The sequence below is a fragment of the Netta rufina genome, assembly GCF_964035555.1.
Source record: "Netta rufina genome assembly, chromosome: 18".
Lineage (NCBI taxonomy): Eukaryota > Metazoa > Chordata > Aves > Anseriformes > Anatidae > Netta > Netta rufina.
The window spans coordinates 2514094-2528479 of NC_140142.1; the positions used below are offsets into that span (position 1 = coordinate 2514094).

At 49.9% G+C, this 14386-nt stretch overlaps 1 protein-coding gene and 1 pseudogene across 2 annotated transcripts in view; one reads left to right on the forward strand and one right to left on the reverse strand.

The window, feature by feature from the left end:
- LOC311216156 (olfactory receptor 14C36-like) overlaps positions 1–14386 on the reverse strand; it is a 249838-nt pseudogene that overhangs the window by 104387 nt on the left and 131065 nt on the right. The window lies entirely within an intron of this gene.
- On the forward strand, positions 780–10617 carry LOC311216601 (olfactory receptor 14C36-like; the record flags this gene model as incomplete). Its single annotated transcript, XM_084298134.1, has 2 exons — positions 780–1395; positions 10301–10617. The coding sequence occupies 2 exons, from the start codon at positions 780–782 to the stop codon at positions 10615–10617; spliced, it is 933 nt and encodes a 310-aa protein (XP_084154260.1).

A 14386-nucleotide genomic window follows, 5' to 3' on the forward strand; every position in this document is an offset into this window, starting at 1 on the left:
TGCAGTGTGAGGTGAGGAAGTCTGGCAGAAGCCTTTTGGAGTGTCATAACCTAGCTACCCTTAGTAAGCCAACAGTGTGATGGCCAAGCCTCCTTCAGACACTGCAGGGGATGCAGATTGGATATTGGGATACCCCAGATAGCGAATATCCAGCTCTGTCTGTGGGGCATCCTCCTGGGCTGCGTGCTGCTCTCCAGAAGGATGCAGGGCGGCTGGAGTGAAGCCTCGGCACCTCTGGCTAGGAGGGAAGAGCTGAGAACTTGCTCACAACCCACTGACAAGGTGAGGCTTCTGTCCATCTGCACTGGGACTGGGACTTCTCTGCTCTCAACTGTATTCAGTTTCTTCTCAGGGAAACACCTGTGTGGGATGGTCCTGAAGGTCACAGATGGGTTACACAGGGCAGCTGAGAATGACAGTGTTCAGCAGTGGCATCTGAAGCTCTGTTCTGCATTGAGATGCATTGTTTGAAACAACACTGCAAATTCCATTGACCTGATCGGTGAACTGAACGAGAGTTTCCCCCATATTCCTGCTTACCCCTGCTGCACAGCAGGAAGGAGTCCTCTGCAGCCCACAGCAGCCCCTGCTCCCAGTGCCACTCTCAGCCAGCACCAGCTGCAGCTCAAGCAAGAGAGATGCAGAAAGGTTCAGCTGCATAGACAGGGGTTGGGCTGGGTGGTGCTCCTAAACTTGCAATAGGTTTTCCTCAGAGAGGCCTCTTCTAACTTTGTTCTCCCTTCTCGTCTTCAGCAGACAGCTGTATCCAGAGTCAGGAAATGCCCAACAGCAGCTCAGTGAGTGAGTTCCTCCTGCTGGCATTCGCAGACACGCGCGAGCTGCAGCTCCTGCACTTCGCGCTCTTCCTGGGCATCTACCTGGCTGCCCTCCTGGGCAACGGCCTCATCCTCAGTGCCGTAGCCTGCCACCACCACCTCCACACCACCATGTACTTCTTCCTCCTCAACCTCGCCCTCCTCGACATGGGCTGCATCTCCACCACTCTGCCCAAAGCCATGGCCAATGACCTCTGGGACACCAGGGCCATCTCGTATCAAGGATGTGCTGCACAGGTACTCCTGTTTCCCTCCTTGGTTGGAGCAGAGTTTTTTCTTCTCACCGTCATGGCCTACGACCGCTACATTGCCATCTGCAAGCCCCTGCACTACGGGAGCCTCCTGGGCAGCAGAGCTTGTGCCCAGATGGCAGCAGCTGCCTGGGGCAGTGGCTTTCTCATTGCTGTCCTGCACACGGCCAACACATTTTCCCTGCCCTTCTGCCAAGGCAATGTTGTGGACCAGTTCTTCTGTGAAATCCCCCACATCCTCAAGCTCTCCTGCTCAGATGCCTACCTCAGGGAAGTTGGGCCACTTGTGTTTAGTTTTTCTTTAGGCTGTGGTTGTTTTGCTTTCATTGTGTTGTCTGCTGCAACGTGGTGGAAAACCCTGGTGTTGTTTGGGGCTGCCCTTTTCTTCCCTGGCAGGCACTCCTTGCCTGCAGCCTTTGAGTAAGGGTTGCCACTTTCTTGGACCCACAAACACTGACAGCAGCAGGACATGGGCGTTTTGGTGCTGGTCTCACTTCTCTTCCACACTGCTGTCTTGTAGCACCACTGAATCAGAACTGGCCTTCCAGCTAACACCCCTAGAAGTACGGCTTTCAAAAGTGAGGTGGAAGAAGCACTGAGGAAGCAGCCTGATCTGATGTGAAAGTTCTCCCTGCTCAGAGCAGATCTTAGCACTGGAAACCTCCAGAGCTCCCTTCTGACTCTAATCCTGAAGGAAAGAAGGGCAGGACAGGAAGGCAGGGGGAAGAAAGACTGCGGTGGGTTGAGGTATTGCTGACATATGTAGTCCTTGCTCCACATTGTCCTCAGGGTTACATCATGAATGAGTTCATCCCCAAAAGATCCTCTGCACCATGAGCACCCGGTGTCCAGCTGGTTTGGAAATACTGCAGACACGTTCTTCTGATGCTTGTGTAACCAGATTGGTGGTGGCAGGAAAAGACTGTTCCTTCACTAGTGATCAACTTTCTTCTTCATGTTAGGCCGCAACTGAACATCCCTCACAATTCTTAGAGTGTTTGCTTTATCTCAGCGATGAACTGCATTAGGTCTCCTTGATTAGTCTGAGGCACAATGCAATACTTTTTCCCTTCTGCCACTCCAGCACAAAACCTCTGAATATTTTTTCCACATTGACCTGATGGGGCATTTCACATTTTTTACTTTCATATCCCTGATGGAAGGGGATGATTCCCAAACTAGGATACACAGATGGGTTCTGCTTCAGCCATTTGAGGTGTCCTGTTCTTGAGTATTTCAGCTTGAGTTTTGCCACAACTCCTGCACTGTAATGCATCCCTTGTCTGGCATCACCCTGTCCCCTGTACTGTGGGATGACTGTGCTGTGGTGGGACGTGTTTCCAGTGGTTCGTCTACCAGACACCGTAAAGAATACTATAAGCAGGACTAGAGGGGTTCTGCTTCCAGCCATGGGGAGGCGGGGAAGAAAGGAACAATCGGGTTTACTGGACTGGGTATAGTTAATGGCCTGGTACATCACACCCACAAATGTATCAGGCTCTACTGATACATCAGTACTCACCGGTGCACAGAGTACCCTAATGCCATCAAGCTAGAAAGAGGTAGAACCCACCTGTATTTCTGGAGTGACAGGGGGAACCCAATACATAACTGTACTGGAGGCTGAGGTGAGTCTAACTGGGAAGGAATGGCAAAAGCACCCCATTGGGACTGGCCCAGAGGCTATGTGCATCCTTGGCATAGACTGCTTCAGGAGAGGGAATTCAGAGTTCCAAGAGGGCACCACCAGTGGGGCTTTGGCAGAGCTGCCTTGGAGACAAAGGACATGAACCAGTTGTCTACCTTGCTTGGCCTTCCACAGAATCCTTCTGTTGGGGGTTTGCTGAGGGGTGAAGAACAGCAGGTGCCAATGGCTACCATGGTGGCGCACCTGAGGCAGCGTTGTGCTAACCGAGACTCCCTGATTGCCATCCATGAGCTGGGTCATCAACTGGAGAGCCAAGGTGTAGATGCAGAGCTTGGGAGCGTGCTTTAGGGATGGACTTGTCAGCACTAAGGTAAAGATGTATGACCTGGGTGACACGTCCCAGAGTAGTGTCAGGCACATTGCAATTCTTTTTACCTTCTGCATCTATAGCACAGGAAGAAGGAGTTTGACCTACTCTATTGACTGGGCAGGTCTTTTCACTTTACTCAGTTTAGGTTTCTGTGTCTAGAAGGTGAAATTCCCCAAATGAGGCCAAGCTCATGGGTGCAGCTACAGCCACTCGAAGATATATAATTTTAATTTTCATCCTGAGTTTCCCACAGAAGACCCAATAGAGCATAGATTTCCAGTTGTCTGCAAAGATTCTAGCAGAATTTCTCAGGTTCCAATAGTCATTTCAATTTTATTTTATTTTATTTTATTTTATTTTATTTTATTTTATTTTATTTTATTTTATTTTATTTTATTTTATTATTTTATTATTTTATTTCATTTTTTTCCCTAGGAACTCCTGACTTCTCTTAGAAAGGGTTTCATGTGCTCGGCTAGGCTGCAGTTACAGGGACAAAGACTACTGCTGGCAGCAGATGTGTCAGACCTCTAGACTCTACTTTTCCTCCCGATGAAGGTTTCCAAAGAAGACACCATAGAAAAATAGCAGAAGAAGAAAGATGCTCCAAACTGAAATGTAGCAAAATTCAGGATTTATAAACAGAAAATATTTTCATTAGTTGCTTTTTGAAATCTTCTTCCTTAAGTACATCATGCAAGCTCTGCAGTTAGCTGCACAAGCCGTGAAGACTTAATAAAACTATGGAAGAGATGTCAGGAGTTTCTGCATTTTAATGAGGTCCATGGAGTATTTTGGCACTGATGCTATGGAGCTCAGGTACTATAGAAGAGAGTGATGTAACTGCTTGAGCAAGTAAAGTCAGGAGGAAAAGTTGAAGCGACTTGGAGTATGAATGGGCCCAACTGAGGGCTGTTACTAAGAAAGCCTCCTCAGGGATATGTTAGGGTAGATAATTGGAGGCCATGATTGCAGACAGGCAAAGCACTGTGCTGAGAAAACTCTTGGTTGATTTTAGTGAAACAGAAGAGCCAAGGCCTGACCCCAGCCACTGGGAGAGGAGATCCTGCATCCCCATGTCTGGCTCAAGGCTGTTCCTGGGATCTGTGGGATGGAGTGGGCAGTGGGATGCCATGAGAAGAACAGTAGTATGACACCTCTGAGCTGCTGCTCAGAGTTGAAAGAAATCAATGAAGCCTCATCAGAATTAATATAACATATCTCCCAACAAACTCTAGCCAAGGGGACAAAAACCTCAGGGCTGTTGGGGCCTTCCCTTTTTACCAGCACCCTCTGCCTTCCCCTCTGCAGGCTTTCCTATGCTGTCCCACACTTTGCCCTATTTCCTTCAAGTCTACACACACCCATCTCTGTCCACAACCTTGCTCTCATCCTTTGTTTCACCCATGTCTCGCCAACTCTCACCAGGTACTCCTTGAAAGACAAAGCCCAGGTCTGAACAGACACAAGCCACCTCAGCAGCAGCTTCCAAGCCAGGGGCCTGCTGCTGGCCTTGCAGCTTCTTGGCTAGACGTAGCCAAGCATTGTGCCTCCTGCTGCCCACTCATGGACTCAAGCAGAAGGGACAGGACAACCCATATGGGGGCCTTCTTTCTGCCTGGGTCCTCCTGGCTCTGGAGGCAGAGGGGATCCCCCAGTCAGCATGCCAAGCAGGTGCCTTCTGCTGGCCTAGCAGGGCCACTGCCAGATGTCAGCCCAAAAGTGCAGCTCCCAGGGAGAAGGCAAGGGTGACCTGCCACCTCCAGACACAAGTGACCTCCCAGTCCCTTTGTGTGACACGTTCCTGCTGCTGCCTTATCAACTGCAGAGACAGAAGTGACCTCACAGTCCCAGCCACAGTCACATTGCTCCTGCTGGGGCAGGAGATCCTGAGGCAGAGCTGAGCCCTTCAGAGCACTCCCATCCATCTCTTCTTTGCAGCCCACAAGCTGATCAGACCCATGACCCCTCACATCCATCTTTGCATGCCATGTGACTGCAGAGTAACCTCACAGTTCTTGGCCTGCACTAAGGGCCACACCCAGTATGGTACCTAAAGGTAAGGGTTAGGAGAGGGGCTGAAGGTGAGGAAGTCAATGCACAGGAACAGGGGAATCAGCTGTTAGGTGCTCATGCATCAGGGGACTAGGGCTCACCTTTCTGGGTTTGAATTTAAAGAAAGATTTTTTGGGAGGGATTGGTGTTCTGCTTTGCGTATCAGGTCTGTGGTTAAAGTGCGGACAAGCTTAGTGATTTAGGGTTTGTTTAGTTTTTCCAATAATTCTAGGCCTAAATAGAGCATTTAAATCTAGTGTTAAGGGTAGGGATCAAGGTAAGCAAGAGAGTAAGGGTAAGGGAAAGAGGCTATGGACTGAGTTTTGGCTTCAGTGCACACTTAGATGTCAGGCATAGGAGTAGTTGATTCCTGTTTGGGTGTGGAGTAACATTTAAATGTAGGAATTAAGTTTGCTCTTTGAAGCTGGGGAATAGCCTCATATAAGTGTTTTAAGTCACGGTTACAGCAGCTTCCACATAGCCTGAACCAACATACCTTTTACAAAATCTTTAGTTTCTGCTGGATAGTCCTATGCCCTCCTCCAAATCTCACATTTCTCCTGACCAGGGCTTCTCCTGACCTCGCTATATCAGTCACATTCTTAGGGGCATCTTTGTGGTGGCTTTCATGATCTCAGAGTATCTATCACAGCTCTGTTGGGTACTCTATTCCTGAGAAACGTGGCACTTAATACATGATGGAAAAGGACATAAAAGTCCATCAGAGCACCCTGAACATGTGCCCAGCAGCTCGGCACCATCACAAAAGTGCGCTTCCTGCCTACAAGTTTTCTTTCCAGAATGGCTCCTATGGCTTCAGGGTAACTTTTCCCAGGATAAGTTACCCAGGATAAGGGTAACTTTTCCACTCACTTCCCCAGGCCACACCACTCTTGCCTGCAGGCTCCATGTGTCTCTCCAACCCTCCCCTCTGCCCCTGCAGTAGTGGCACCTCAGCGCAGCAGGTTGGTGCATCTCCAGGCTCAGGGGTGTTTCCTGAGGGCCTGCCCCGTGTGGGGAGTGGTGGGGAAGAAGAGAGCAAGGTCATCTCCTGGGTCATGGCCTTAACCACAGACCTGATACCACTAGCAGGACAACACACACTCCCACTAAAACTTTGCTTAGTCTCTAATCTAGAAAGAGAAAAACAGGTACCTAGGGAGCAAGAGAGAGGTCAGTTCTACCTCGTGATCTGATGGCCCAGCAGGAGGAATGTGACTGTGGCAGGGACTGTGAGGTCACTTCTGTCTCTGCAGCTGATAGGGCAGCAGCAGGAACGTGTCACGGAAAGGGACTGTGAGGTCACCTGTGTCAGGAGGTGCCAGGTCACCCTTTACTTTTGAGAAGTCAAGGCACTTGCTTGGCATGCTGACTGGGGGATCCCCTCTGCCTACACACCCAGGAGGACCAAGACAGAAAGGAGGCCCCCAGAAGGATTGTCCTGTCCCTTCTGCTTGAGTCCATGAGTGGGCAGCAGCAGGCACAAGGCTTGGCTGTGTCTAGCCAAGAAGCTGCAAGGCCAGCAGCAGGCCCCTGGCTTGGAAGCTGCTGCTGAGGTGACTTGTGTGTGGTTGGCTGAGAGGCCGCAAGGAGCCTGCTGGGTTGGGATGCCTACTTCAGGAGGGGTTTCCACCCTCATGGAGCTTTCTGTGGTAATAGGAAAGAGCAGGAGAGAAAAAACAGCCACAAAGTGAAACTTGAAGTGTAGCTCTGGCCATGAGGAGGAAGAAATATCCAGGGGAACAACTGGTCTTGCTGGTAGAGACTGAGGAAAAGAAGGCACTATGGTCCTCAGGTTTTGTCATCAGGTTTTCCCACACACCCATTAAAGATGATCATTCTTCTAAATCCTCTTTTATAAAAGTATTTATATACACTTTTTTGTTTGTTTATTTGTTTCTTTTGTTGTTTTGTTTTGTTTTCTTTTTTTGTCTTTGACAGTAGTAGATGGATTGAGCTCCAGCTGGGCTTTGGCCCTTCTAATTTTCACCTGCACAGCCCCATAACATTCAGGACGCAGCTCCAGACAAACTGACAGCATGCATGAGAAGGAAGCACAGAAGAGGTGGAACCTGGCAGCCTTCCATCCCCTACTCTCCTGTGATTCTATGCTGCACTTTTATTCAGCTTCTTACTCCTGTATTATCCAAACGTTCCATGCAGCTCCTGATGCTGCTGTCTTGTCAGAGACAGCACAGACACGGGAAGGTTGAACTGTCTGCCTGCAGACATGAACACCTGACAGAATGGAGCATCTGTCCAGTGGAATCTTGAGAAACTGCAGTAGTTTGCCTAAAGGAACATCTTGAACAATAAGTGCCTAGTCCTGTGCCAGAGGAAGAGGAACTACACATCAGGGCAGACTCTACTGAGTGAGCAGTGCCCAGGAGGAGGAGGGCTGGGGCACCACGAGGGATGCCTTATGAGCTGTGGTGCCTGCTCACCAGGAACCAGGCCAGCTTCCTACAGAGCTGCCTTATGAGGAGCAGGACCTCCAAGAAAGTCTGAGTTATCATACTCAAGCTCAGATCCAGTGTGGCACCACACAGAAGAGGGTCTGCAGCCCTCAAGAGGTACAGGTCTGGGAGTCCCTAGGACAGCCTGGTGTGGAAAGGATCAAGGGCTCTACGAGGGCTCAAAGTCATAAACCCAGTTCTTTGTGTCCATGGCTATGGCTGTTGTCTCTGCCACTGAGGCCTATGAGGAGACAGCTGATCGTTAAAGCACCAGGGCCTCATTGCCTCCTCGCCCCCCACCCATGAAGCAGGCAGGGGTCGTACCGTTCTCCTGCACTTGGCCATGCACATCCCCATTTCCTACTGCCCCACAAAGAGCCCTGAGCAACCTGTCAAGGGAAAGGATCTCCCTTCCTGTGTGCCATGTGACAAGACCTAGCCCTTGTGCTTGCTGACACACATCCAGTTTTCATACACATCACTGTCACCTTCACATTGCCTTTGTCTCCTTGTCCTCACTGCCTCCAGGGTTCTGCTCTAACAAGCTCCAAGGGAGGCTGTGTCAGTGCTGGCCCTCAGGGGGACACTGCAGGAAACTTGCCTCTGACTTGGACTTCTGGAGAGATGTCTTCAATTGTCTCTGAGTGCCTGAGGCTCACGGGCTCATCAGCAAAGCCCCCAGAGGGGTGATTGCAGTGCCTTGAGCTGGTGCTGTGCTGCTGAGCTGGGCCGGGCTCATGGGACAGAGAGAGCTCGTGGCAAGAGGGCCGTGGTGCAGAGAGACAGCTGTGGCCAGGAGCAGCTCCTCTGCACAGCGCAGCAGGAAAGAGACACAGAGGCAGAGACACAGAGAGAAGAACAGGAGACAGTGGCTGAAGGCAGTTGGCAGTGGAAGGATGCAGAGTGCTGCCTGCAGGAGAAATGTGCACAGCCCTTGACAAGGTAAGTCCCTGGCTGCATGGCCATGCAACTGCAGCTCCTGGAAGGGTCTTCTCCTGTTGGGTCTTGTTTCTGGGAGGGCAGTGGGCAATGCAGTAGGCTTTGAGAGTCCTGCTGGGTTGCAGTGCAAGGTGAGGAAGTCTGGCAGAAGCCCCTTGCAGTGCCCTAAGGCAGGTGCCCCCAGTCAGCCCAGAACACCCTGCCCTGGCTGGCCATGCCAGGCTCGCTGTCAGCTGCCCCGTAGCTCCTGCAGCCATGGAGGTGCCCCTTGGCAGGGCCCTGTTGGTGGCAGGGTGCTGCAGGGCAGCGCTGAGCACAGCCGAGTGGGATGGGGTCTGTGGGCACAGGCAGGGCGAAAGAAGAGGTGGGCGCAGAGCAGCAGCTCCCGGCAGGGACAGCTGCAGGCAGCACAGAAGAGCAGGCGGCCAGAAGGAGCTGTTGGCAGAAATGCTGTGGCAGGGGGGATTCGGGCACCTTGCGGCCATGCCCTGCAGTGCAGATGCCTTCCCCTGGAGCAGCCCCTCCCTGGCCTCCTCTCCCCCTGCAGCCCATGGGCTGTGGGGCAGGCGGGGGTAGAAGAGAAGGTAGAGCTCAAAGAGATGCTCCGAAGCTCTGTCTGTGTGAGAACTTCACCTCAGGTGAGGTTTCTGTCCAGCTGCACTTGGACTGGGGCTTCTCTGCTCTCAGTTCTCTACAGATTCTTCTCAGGGAAACACCTGAGTTGGATGGTCCTGTGGCTCAAAGACAGGAAACACAGGGCAGATTAGAACACGACTTGTGGTCAGTGGCCTGTGTAACTCTGCATTCAGAGGAGTTGTTTGAAATAACACTGAAAAGCTTATTGAACTGACCAGTGAACTGAACTTGAGCTTCCCCCATGTTCCTGATTCCTTCCTGCTGTATAGCAGAGAGGACTCCTCTGCAGCCTACAGCAGCCCCTGCTCGCAGTGCCACTCTCAGCCAGCACCAGCCACAGCTCAAGCAGGAGAGATGCCAAAAGATTTTTGTGCAAAGAGAGATGCTCAGGCTGGTGTGTGCTCAAAGACATGCAATAAGTCTCCCTCAGAGAAGTGTGAACTAACATTTTTCTGCCTTCTCCTCTTCAACAGACCACCGTGTTCAATGTCAGCAAATGCCCAACATCAGCTCTGTGAGCGAGTTCCTCCTGCTGGCATTCGCAGACACGCGCGAGCTGCAGCTCCTGCACTTCGCGCTCTTCCTGGGCATCTACCTGGCTGCCCTCCTGGGCAACGGCCTCATCCTCAGCGCCGTAGCCTGCCACCACCGCCTCCACACCCCCATGTACTTCTTCCTCCTCAACCTCGCCCTCCTCGACGTGGGCTGCATCTCCACCACTCTGCCCAAAGCCATGGCCAATGCCCTCTGGGACACCAGGGCCATCTCCTATCAAGGATGTGCTGCACAGGTCTTTCTCTTTGTCTTCTTGATGTGAGCAGAGTTTTCCCTTCTCACTGTCATGGCCTACGACCGCTACGTTGCCATCTGCAAGCCCCTGCACTACGGGAGCCTCGTGGGCAGCAGAGCTTGTGCCCAGATGGCAGCAGCTGCCTGGGGCAGTGGCTTTCTCAATGCTGTCCTGCACACGGCCAACACATTTTCCCTGCCCCTCTGCCAAGGCAATGCTTTGGACCAGTTCTTCTGTGAAATCCCCCACATCCTCAAGCTCTCCTGCTCACATGCCTATCTCAGGGAAGTTGGGCCACTTCTGTTTAGTTTTTCTTTAGCATTTGGTTGTTTTGCTTTCATCGTGCTGTCCTATGTGCAGATCTTCAGGGCAGTGCTGAGGATACCCTCTGAGCAGGGCCGGCACAAAGCCTTTTCCACGTGCCTCCCTCACCTGGCAGTGGTCTCCCTGTTTGTCAGCACTGCCATGTTTGCTTACTTGAAGCCCCCCTCCATCTCCTCCCCATCCTTGGACCTGATGGTGTCATTCCTGTACTCAGTGGTACCTCCAGCAGTGAACCCCCTCATCTATAGCATGAGGAACCAGGAGCTGAAAACTACACTGAAGAAACTGATTCTAGTGGTAATATTTATTTAGCAATAAATTGGCTATCTCACTTTTCTAGTTTAACTCAATTTAATATCAGGCAATTTGTGACATCTAGGTATAGCATTTGTCCTTGTTTCGGTTCGGATAGTGTTAATTTTCCTCCTAGTTGCTGGTAGAATGCTATGTTTTGGATTAGGATGAGAAGAGTGCTGATGACATGCTGATGTTTTACTTGTTGCAGAGCAGTGCTTACACCAAGCCAAGGACGTTTCAGCTTCTCACTCTGTCATGCCAGCAGGCAGGCTGCAGGTGCAGCAACAGCTGGGAGGGGACAGACCCAGAACAGCTGACCCAAACTAGACAAAGGGGTATTCCATACCATCTGACATCATGCTAAACAATATATAGGGGTGGCTAACAGCGGTGGGAGGGCTGGACTGCTCAGGGTTAGGCTGGGCATCGGTCAGCGGGTGGTGAGCAATTGCACTGTGCATCATTTCTTTGTACACATTATTATTAGTAGCACTATTATAATCATTGTTGTTATTTTTATTGTTATTATTATTTTCCTGTCTTAATAAACTGTCTTTATCTCACCTCTCAGGCTTCACTTTCCGTTTCTCTCCCCCATCCCAGAGGGGCAGGGGGGAGGGTGAGCGAACAGCTGTGTGGTGTTTAGCTGCCAGCCGGGTTAAATCACAATAATCCTCTTTAGCACCCAACGTGGGGTTCGAGCGTTGAGATAACGACAGATCTGACCAGAATGTGTTAAACTAAAATTGGTATAACTATTAGACCTGCATAATAGTTGCTAGTCACAATGCTGATTGCTTTAATATCAAGTCTGCTGCACCTGTTTTCCAAACTGAGTTTTATAGCACATTACTTTCTGTATGTGCTCCCTGCCATGCTGTTTATCCTTTCTGGGCCCTGGTTTAAGATCGTTATGGTACTGTGTGGTGTAACAGTGGCTTATGATATGATGAAATTTCTGGTCATGACCGTAACCTGGTATTTGTACTCAGCACTGTCGTCAACTCTATACTTTGGAAACCATATCTTGGAAACTATTAGCAATTACACCTATTGCCTTTTTTTTTTGTCAGGGAGCCAATCTGTGGAGGGGAAAGAAGGAGACATTTTTTCCTACTCATTCAACCTTCCTTTCTCCTTCACCTCCCTCTTATCCTCCGAGCTTGGTACGATAGTTCTCCAAGATGTTGAATATCCTTGGGACACTCAGACGAGCATGGTCTTGTTGTTATGCCTCATGAATGTGCTTCAGGTTTTGTTTAAGGTTAAACAGCCACTTAGGAATTTTATCCAGAGATCTGTCCTGAGGCAGGATACTTGTGAGTGGCAGGGAGTGTGGGAGGATACGGGCAGGTTTCTAGAGCAGTGGGCACCTCCAATGTTTTGGAAATTCTCCCCTGAACAACTGCAAAATCCTAAAAAAACAGGTAGAATGCTTGAAAAACAGGTGTCATGACTCCGACAGTTCCAAAGTGACACAAATCACTGTAGTGTGCTGGGATCTGGCCCACAACTATCAAGCTGCAATTGATACTACAGCAGCTGCCTGGGGCAGTGGCTTTCTCACTGCTGTCCTGCACACGGCCAACACATTTTCCCTTCTCCTCTGCCAAGGCAATGCTGTGGACCAGTTCTTCTGTGAAGTCCCCCACATCCTCAAGCTCTCCTGCTCAGAAGCCTACCTCAGGGAAGTCGGGGCACTTATGTTTAGTGTTTTTTTACTATTTGGTTGTTTTGTTTTCATTGTGTTGTCCTATGTACTGATCTTTAGGGCAGTGCTGAAGATACCCTCTGAGCAGGGCAGGCACAAAGCCTTTTCCACATGCCTCCCACACCTAGTCCTTGTCACCCTGTTTGTCAGTACCGGGATGTTTGCCTACGTGAAGCTCCCCTCCATCTCTTCTCCCATCCTGGACCTGGTGGTGTAATTTCTGTACTCGGTGGTGCCTCCGGCTCTGAACCCCCTCATCTACAGCATGAGGAACCAGGAACTCAAGGATGCAGTGGGGAAACTATTTGGATACCTGTTTCTTCATCATAAATAATGTGCCTGTTATACTAATTGGACTCGCTGGTTTTCCAGAAAACTCTTAACATTGTTTCTTCTAATGAGTTTTTATTATTTTTTTTCCTACATTTTAATATTTTATTTATATTATTCAGTGTTGTGGTTCATCCCACCTGGCACCTAAACACCGCACAGCCGTTTGCTCCCCCTCCCTCTCTGTGATGGGGGAGAGAAATGGGAAAGTGAAGCCTGTGAGTGGAGATAAAGACAGTTTATTAAGACAGGAAAATAATGATAACAATAATAATAATAACAATAATGATGATATTAGTACTACGAATAATAATGTGTACAAACAAGTGATGCACAATGCAATTGCTCACCACCTGCTGACTGATGCCCAGCCTAACCCCAAGCAGTCCAGCCCTCCTCCCCATGGCTAGCCACCCCTATCTATTGTTTAGCATGATGTCAGAAGGTATGGAATACCCCTTTGGCCAGTTTGGGTCAGGTGTCCTGGCTCTGTCCCCTCCCAGCTCCTGCTGCACCCCTAGCCTGCCCACTGGCAGGACAGAGTGAGAAGCTGAAATGTCCTTGGCTTGGTGTAAGCACTGCTCTGCAACAATTAAACATCAATGTGTTATTGGCACTCTTCTCTTCCTAAGCCAAAACATAGCATTCTACCAGCTACTAGGAGGAAAATAATTCTGTCCTAACTGAAACAAGGACAGTGAAGAAGGCATTAAATGTCTCTGCTTTGGCTATATCATTGTCTGTGAGGAGACATTCCCCGTCAAGTTGCGAACTTATGTTTTCTTTGGTTCTCCTTTTTCTGTTAACTTATCTAAAAAAAATCTTTTTTATCGTCTCTCACAAACATGGCCAGCTTCAACTCTAGTTGGGCTTTGGACCCACAAATTTTCTCCCTACAAACATGAACAGCATCCCTCTATTCCTTCCTCATCACCTGACCCTCTTTCCAGCAGCCATACAATTTCTTTTTCTGTCTAAGCTCCAGTAGAAGATCCCTGGTCAGTCAGGCCAGTCTTCTGCCCCGCCTGCCTGCCTTCCGATATTTTGGTATAACCTGATCTTGTGCTTTTAGGAGGCAGTGCTTAAAGATTGACCTGAAACACTGATGGACGGCAATGCCTTCAAAAGCAGCTACCCAGGGGACCTTGCTGACTAGTTCCCTGAGCAGCCTGAAGTCTGCTTTGCCCATATCCAGGGCTGAAGTACTGGTGGCAGTTTTCCTTCTGTTGCCATAAATTCTAAACTGACCCACTTCATGATCACTATGACTAAGACGGGCACCAATTGCCACATCGCCCACAACACCCTCCCTGTTCTCCAGCAACAGACCAAGGAGAACACCTTTCCTAGTTGGCTCCCTTAGCACCTGCACCAAGAAGAGATCATCTAGGTGCTTTATGAACTTTCTGGACTTGCTCGTGACAGCTGTGTGGTGATCCCAGTTGACGTCGGGCAAGTTGAAATCTCCCATAAGGACAAGAGGAGTTGATCTCGAGGCATCTCTTAGTTCTGCAAAGAATAATTCATTGGCATTGTCGTCCTGGCCAGGTGGTCTGTAATAGATTCCCACAACGGCATCCCATTTACCTGTTCATCCCTTAAAGTTGATAAGGCAGCACCAGGAATGTGTCACAGAAAGGGACTGTGAGGTCACTTCTGTTTGAAGTAGGTGGCAGGTAACCCTTGAGTTCTCCCTGGGAGCTGCACTTTTGGGCTGACATCTGGCAGTGGCCCTGCTAGGCC